The following is an 8,217-nucleotide window of genomic DNA, read 5'->3' as shown; positions in this document are numbered from 1 at the left end:
GGCTATAACCCCGTACGATATGGTCGCAAATCCTCAAAAATGATGAAAAACGGCGCGCTATAGTATGCCGTACGTCTGTATACTATCCCCGGAATTCAATGGTGTCTACCTTTGCTGATGTACACTGTACATTGTACAGTAACTGATCAGCATTTGTATATTGTTTGATTAAGTAGGCTAATGTTACATTTTCTATGAAAGATTGATTTAGTTAACTTGTCAATTCAAATAACGCTCATGAATATGCATGGCACATAAGAGATGCAGAAATTAACTAGAAAAAGTGCCCTTCTGAGCACAGGTCTCCACCAGGAGGATAGGAGAGTGTGTGATGTTTGGTTTGGTGTATCCGTGGATATGCACGGCTCGGGATATCCGTGGATATGCACGGCTTGGTATATCCGTGGATATGTGATTAACGTTTTCATTGTGATGAATACTTCATACACAAGCACAATTTCGAAATCTGGACCTTCATTTGAAGTTTTACTAGTAGATAATTATTGTGGAACAAGTTTTCAAAAGCTACATAGCCTTCTCAAGTTCTCCATGATATTGAATTAGTGTTTTTATAATAAGTAGTATTATTATTATTATCTGTCTTTGATTTGATTTTATTATTATTTAGTTTTTACTGGTATGTGTTCTGTTATTACAATGACATGTTAATTGTTACTTAATAAAACAATTCACAAAAGTATAACAAACATAATTTCCACATCATGTTTTCCAACTTAGTGCTGAGTAGATGAAATCCTACCAGCAGTCTTATCTATGGAAATCCTTAAATCCTTTAAGGAAATCCTCAGCACTTGTCCAGTCAAATCTCTTAATGGAATCCCCTCCTGTCTCACCAAGTTCATTGCTAATTGTGAGAGGAGGCTATTCCATATATCGCGCGACCTAACAAGCGTAAAATGAGAGGAAATGCAGCACTGATTAAACTATTACTCAGATTATCCTGCAATTAACATAATGATCATAATGATAGTTCGCTGATTGAGCGCGAAGAGAGGAATAGATTAGGATATGTGTGCAGAAAATGTTTCACGACATCACGTCAAATCAATGGGAACATTAGACCTAAATGAAGAAATAAAATTAGTGTCAAACAAAGGCAGTTGTCATGATAATTCCATTAATTAGCTCTTGCACTACAGACGACAGAGTGTTGTCAGTGATTCAGGTGTCAGTTCTGTAACAACTTATAACAACACAATAAATAAATTAAGGAAAATGGAAATCAAATCTACTAAAGTGATTCACCAAAGGCATGATTTGCTCATTAAACATGTTTTAATGCATTTGGTTTTGATGACCATATAGGTTAAAGGCATTACTATTCTGGAATGTCTGTCGCATAGGAGGGAGTAAAACATACGTTGACACAGAACGTCAAGGCACCATACAGAACACTTGAATACATATTGTGCAGTGGTTATCCACTTAAATCTTTACCTGCAACTATAAAGAAAATAATACTGTCAAATGAAACTCTTTAGTGCAAGCGTTTGTTAGTATAGCTCTCTCCATGAGTTGTGACAGGCATGCAATGAAATAACACCGTGTGCGGTGTTTGCATGTCTATGTCCATGTGTGCATGTGCGTGTCAGTTTTTTTTTTAATAGCCATGGCAGGGTTGCATCTGCAACTCATGGTCCTATCACTGCGAAGGCTAATCTATACTTCGTAAGAAAGTGTAAATGAGCCTTAAGAGAATTAACATGTGCCTCTGTTTAAGTGTAATATTAATGTGTATCTCTTATGCAACATGCATGTAAGGCACTGCAGTTAGAACATTTGTAGTTACCCCATCCTGACTTTGGTTATTTAGCTCTGGGATTTGGCCACATAACCACAATCCCTGGTTTGAGGTGCCAGTGGAATCATTTTTTATTTGCATTTTATTCCAACATCATATTGCACATTTCTACGGATTCACATGAGCTAGGCGATGGGTGAGATTACGTTTGGTGATTGTTTTCAGTAGCCAGGATGATAGGACAACTCATAACCCTGATGCAAGTGCATGAGAAATAAGAAAACAAAACAAACATGTAGCCTAACAGTGGTGGCGGCGGGGTGGTATGTCCTTTGGACTGGCTGCATCAGGATCATTAAGATACATTCTACTTTATTTCAATGCTCGTGATACGGACGTCCCCTTCAAAGAAGATATACTGGTACTTGTCAGCACCAATGCGGTTGGGGAAGTGGATCTCAGAACCGTCGCTCAAAGACACCAGGAACTGCTCTGGAGTGAACGTAATAGACATCTAATAGGAGAAAGAGAGAAAGAGAGAGAGTGAGTGTGAGTGTGTGTGTGTGTGTGTGTGTGTGTGTGTGCGTGCGTGTGTGAATTAATATTTACATAGGCCTATATACAGTATGAATACAATGAATACTGTTATACACACCTCACCTGTTGTTTTTGTTTCATTAAGTTTAAGTTCAATTTTCTTACTGACAAAATGAGTTGAATATGTTGAAGTGTAATGACACAAAGATTCCACCAGAGGTCACTCATAGAGAGAGCAGAAATTGTGCATATAGAATAATAATGCTTTATCCAAAGAACTTTCCCCAAAGAACTTTTGCTAATGTTCTGTGTGTTACATTCACTCATTGACACAACAGCATAGGAAACCATGCAAGGCACCAAACCTACTCAGGAGGTGTACTTAGGTGTAAGTAACATTTTGAGGTACTTTGAATTTACTGGAGTATTTCCACTTTTCAGTAGGGCTACTTTTACTTCTACTCCACTACATCTCGGATGTATACAATGCGTCGTGATGCGACACATTGTGAGCTGCTATTTTAAAAATATCGTTTATACATTTGAAAACTCTTACTTTTACTCAAGTACACATTTAAGTACTTTTACTTAAGTAAAGATTGTGAGTACTTTTTCCACCACTGAATATTTCCCACCACCGTGCATGGAATGTAAGCATCGAGGAGCACTGAGACACGTCGCACGCACACGCACACGCACGCGCACGCGCACACGCACGCACACACCTTAAACTCATCTCCCTGCTTGAAGGGAAAGCCTCCCTCGCGGTGCTCCTCGCACCAGTTGCCCTCCTGGTAGGAGTTGCACACCACAGCGTTCTCGTCTCCATGGGCGTCGAATCGAGGGTTCATGTGCAGTGCAATGTCCTTGTCATTGGGGCCGATGTTCAGTGCAAAACTGTTAGTGACACAGACACAGACAGGTACATTATATAGGCACGTTCTTCAGAGGTTTGTAACGCACAAACCTTCCTCTTATCCTTCATGTCTACTACAGTAAATCCACCCCATGAATGAACTAGATGCAATATGTCAAATGTATATAAAATAAATAGATATATAATACAAAAACATCCAAGTAATACACTAGAAAAGTAGTTACATAAGGAAGATAGATTAGGAAAGAGCAGATCATTTATACCAAGAAGAAAATACCCCTAACTATGCACTCCATAATATCTTATGATTACACAGATTTAGATTAGATTAGATTAAGATAACTTGCTGTATAGGCCATTAGGCCTACCGAAAAACGTACCATAGGTAAAATAAGTTATAGAAGGACTGTAGTAGAGGTCTGTATGATTCAGGCACTTACTTGGTGGCATCAGGTTTAGGGACACCTGTGAGGGTCAAGGTCTGTCCGACCTTGAAGGACATGTTCTTAATAGTCATTCCCTGTATGCAGAGAGAGAGAGAGAGAGAGAGAGAGAGAGCACTGTCTGTTATACAGTACTCTGATGCAATGATATATGGTACCCTCTGTGTTCAGACTGGGCCAACTGAACAGCGAAATGTGCTGTTCAGTACATCTTGTTAAAACCATAATCTCGCTTCTGTTATAATCTCACTTCTGTGAGGGGTACTCTAATCATCGTACATCATCATCAAGAATGGTGGTCCCTTATTGGCCAAGGGTTCCCACCGACATACATAATGCCGATGTATGCCAACGAGAGGCCCCCTCACGTATTAGAGGGACACCAGTCAACAGAAAAACATTGGGTGTTTTCGATTAATCTATCATGGTTAAAATGAAGTTTGAAGTTACAATGGGTTGTAATATTTTAAATCAAGCAACTTTAAAACTGTCTGGGGTGTTCACATAAGCCTGAGTAGATGATAAAATGAACAAAAGTTTGTTGAAAGTGAAAGATCCCTTTAAATCAGTGTTTCTCAAAGTGGGGTCAGGTCAGGAGGGGGGGCTCCAGCAAAATGTGTCAAAAATAGAAAATATTATATTTGCTATTTATTTTAAATTTTGTTTAAAGTTTTTTTTTCTTCCTTTTTTGCACAATTCTTCTCTTCTGGGGGATCCTGGCACTACATTGGAAGCTTTGGACACATGGCAGAATCGGATCCACAGTCATGGAACCAGAGGTAGCTTCAAGCCTTCATTTGCCTAAACCATCTCATTTACTGTGGCCGGGCTAGCCCCATACATTAAAATAATACAACACGTGTTTCTAATTACCCTCTCATCATAGGACTGCTCACAGATTCCTATACCGGTTGCCGTTCCCAGATTTCCCTGCACTGACTTTTTGGCGTAGGAGACGCTAAAAGCCTCTGACAAATGATGGGGGAAGGCTGTTGTTAAATGACTCACATTTTCCTCAACGGCCCCAAAGTCGATGGCTAGCGCACAGAAGAAAAAAGGCTGAGTACAGCAGAACCCACTCTTCCAATCCAGGACTGTGCATTAGGCATGATGGGAATATGGAAGTTGTACAGTGATTAGGAAGTTGTGGTTGAACACTATGTTATCACAGATCACCACTGCTCACAATTCTTTCCAAGTCCAATTACAGCCTTAGCAGCCCTCGGACAGTGACATCTCTTCCAACATGGTTAAACTATAACATAATGACTGTATATAAGCACAACAGCCAGTGAGGCTTTTGTGTCTCACTATCATTGCAGTCTACAGTGGAGTGATTTACTGTACATTTAGCTACCGCCAGGTACTGTTGCATGACTGTAGTAGTGTGTCCGTTTGCTTTTTCCTAAGTTTGCATGGTTTTTGAATGGAGGGTTTAAGAAGGGAAGCTCTTAAAGAAAAGACACTGGCAAAAGTTAAACATAAAATAAAACGTAATAACTTTCACTACCTGAAAGTACTTTTTCTGTGAGAGCAGTATCTTTTTAAAGAGTGATTATTCTTTTTTTATTCACTCCCGTCCCTATCCTAAAATAAAATCAATCCTGTCCCAATGGTCTTTGGGACAGCCAAAGATTCTCAAGGCATTATTGTAGCTGCCGAGAAGGTTTAGGAAATATCAGCAATGGTGGATAATGTTTGTAATTGTAAGAACATTGTTACTTTTACTAAGCTGCAACGTGAGGTACGCCAGTGGCAGTGTATGACTGGATAGTTCTTCGAGCATGTCATTGCCACGTTCCACAGTTTGTTTCCAGCTGGAATCGAGTATTGTTTGCCCTCTCTGTCCCGTTTCCTGTATCTCAGATACTTGTCCTATCTAAATTAAGCAGACTAAAAGCAAAAGTATTGCAAGATGATTGCGAAAGTGAAAGTGTACTTACTTAGTCACATAGGCTGTGAGAGTATGTGTCAGGTGACAGTAGCCTACTTCCACTTTGTTTTCCACCAAAATGTTGTGTTTCTTTATGACTGACACTAACTTTGCTAAATAAACACGGGGGGAAAAACTAATAATAAAAAGAGAAAGAGAGGGGAGGCCTACTGCCAATTGTATTGGATTTTAAATACCGGTACTCGGATACTTTCAAATAGAGTTTTAGTTTGGGGTAAGACTCCTATAAATGTGGGTTATACAAATCTAGAAATCATATAGCACATAAAATGAAGCACAGCAAAAACAGGAACAAACTAACTGCTGCACAACGAAAGCATGAATGAAGAGGATGGATGAACATAGAGAGAACACATTCTTTCCATGCTAGTCCTACAGTGTAACTGTAAACTGTAAACTATGGGGCTGGACTTGGCAACAACGGTGATAACAGACACTGCAAGGAGAAGGAATCCCTATGTGTGTGTGTGACATGCCGACCCACCTCCCTGCCTCTCCCCTGTCAGAGACAGGAGACAGCTGGGGCTCTCCACTGTACAGAAACACACCCATTAAATACACATTAGTATATACAGTAATGCAGTGATTTTCAACCTTTTAAATTCCAAGGACCGCCAGTTTGATATGCATTAGGCCACAGCACCCCATTTAACATGATTGGTATCTCTGGGACCCCGGTGAAATCCTCATTTCAGTTTTATAGTGCATTTATACCCTGTTACAGTATATAACATAACGTTGCAATGTGCCAATGTGTTTAACACAATGCTGTACCCCCTCCAATTGTACTTCTCCCCTTTTTTCCCCTTCGATTGTTTTATGTTCTGACACTTGGCTTTTGGCAATGTAAACATATGTTTTCTCATTGAATTGCATTTATCGCTCAGAGCTACAGACCTTTAGACTCCATTTGGTCCCCCGACCCCACATTGAGAATCAATAGCCTTAATGTACATTGCCAAATCGGTTTGGTCTACACAAAAAATGTAATGTTTACAACTTAAATTGAGATCAATAGATTCAATTTGTGTCCCTTTAGTGTTAATAAATTCACTAACTAAATGTAATTGTAGGCCTACTACAGCTGCTGTGAGATTGACTCATCTCATCTGATGGCCTCTGGTGTGTTAGAAATGTACAATAAACCTTCTGTAGTGCAACTAGGATTCCCCTACAGTAGCACAAACTCAAATCACATGCTATTCCAAAATGCCTTTCTTTTACCCCAAGAGGTCACATCAAATCTTAACATAGCAATTGACCACTTTGCACTGAAACCTCTATTTCATTACAACCCTTAATATGATTTAAGCCTGCATTTCTCCAACATGTTTACCGCTGTAACCAACAAATAGCTGAAGTGATACTGCCTGCATTGTTCTATTATACTTATACACCACGACAAATTACTTTTTTCAGCCATATTGAGCATATTGTGTAATGTGAATTAGGTGTTGCCTATACTAATTAAAGCGCTGCTTCATTTGTAGCAGCCTCTTTTCAATTGATTAATTGTTTGACCTAAAAGAACATAACATAATTTAGTATATCATTATAACACCAGTGAAGGAAGCATTATTAGGCTATTCATTACACAGATATTAATACTACTGGGAGAAAGGGCCCATTATAGAAAAGACAAATCACACTCGTGTGAATGGCGCCCACTGTATTTATTGGCCACATGACGTCTGTGAGATACAGTATGTGTGACGGTCTGGTCTGGTCACTCACATCGTCAATGTTGTGTGGCCTGCCCTAAACAAACAGTCCATAGACTTGTCACTTGGCTGCCATTTGATTTAGCCATAAGTGCTCTAAACAAGCATTAAAAAGCCCATAGATTTTGATGCCATATGACCTTTTTTTTGTTCTGATGAATTGAAAAAGGTGGACCCTGTTGTAAACAAGTGTAATTTATCAGTGTCGTCCACAGTAACAGTCTTTGTATTGAGTTGTGCTTTCATGTGAAATGTATATGTCCATTCTGTAAACTGTTAGGCCTACAGTATACTATACAAAGACTAATTTTTCGAAAGCCATGAATTGGAGATTTGGAGGGGCTACAGCACTCCTCAAAAATTAGAATTTAATCTCAATAGAATTCTATATTTTTGCACTAAAATACAAGTTGTTTATTGTAGCCAATTAAATGTAATGGTATAACTTCCACACCTATAGGCCTATCATGCAGTTATACTGTTGAACGACAATTTTGCCGGTGGTGATGTGGTCAGCCGGGTTTGTCACTGTCAGTAAATATTTTGACCATAAATGGTCATTGAAAGAACATGCAAAAGCAGATATCTTGGACACAATATTTAAGTTACTGAATAGTAGGCCTACTTAGTAATTATGCAACATTGGAACTGCAAAACCTCTACAATTTAAGTAGCCTATCTAGAAAAGTGCTGAACAGACAAGCAGCTGTCACTTGTGTTCAAAGCATGGCTAATGCAAGTTGGCCCGGCTCGAAACTAAAATGAAGACAACAAAAATAAGACAGGAGGAAAATATTGTGTGGGAATGGTACTTACACTCATTTTGCCTGCAGATCCCGTCTGGTACAAAGCAGAGAGAGAAAGAGAGTGCTGGTGCGTCGGGGCAGAACTGCAATCTCACAGTCTCATTTATAGCAAGCATG

The 8,217-nt window shown here is 39.3% G+C and overlaps 1 protein-coding gene across 1 annotated transcript; it reads right to left on the bottom strand.

The window, feature by feature from the left end:
* Positions 1-1,277: 1,277 nt before the first annotated feature.
* Positions 1,278-8,217, bottom strand: lgals2a (lectin, galactoside-binding, soluble, 2a). Its single transcript, XM_080775888.1, has 4 exons — positions 8,111-8,217; positions 3,617-3,696; positions 3,025-3,196; positions 1,278-2,276 (listed from the first exon to the last, which is right to left on the bottom strand). The coding sequence occupies exons 1-4, from the start codon at positions 8,114-8,116 to the stop codon at positions 2,130-2,132; spliced, it is 405 nt and encodes a 134-aa protein (XP_080632014.1). The 5' UTR covers positions 8,117-8,217; the 3' UTR covers positions 1,278-2,129.

The sequence above is a fragment of the Protomyctophum bolini genome, assembly GCF_963924005.1.
Source record: "Protomyctophum bolini genome assembly, chromosome: 11".
NCBI lineage: Eukaryota > Metazoa > Chordata > Actinopteri > Myctophiformes > Myctophidae > Protomyctophum > Protomyctophum bolini.
Note: the sequence above shows the minus strand (reverse complement) of the source record. Positions and strands in the feature narration are given on the sequence as shown.

Bases quoted from the DNA above. Each gene is read 5' to 3' on its own strand.
- lgals2a (XM_080775888.1), bottom strand. The intron at 3,197-3,616 runs GTAAGTGCCTGA...TGTCACTAACAG, and splicing joins CCTAAACCTGATGCCACCAA to TTTTGCACTGAACATCGGCC. The intron at 2,277-3,024 runs GTGTGTGCGTGC...TTCTCCTATTAG, and splicing joins AGCAGGGAGATGAGTTTAAG to ATGTCTATTACGTTCACTCC.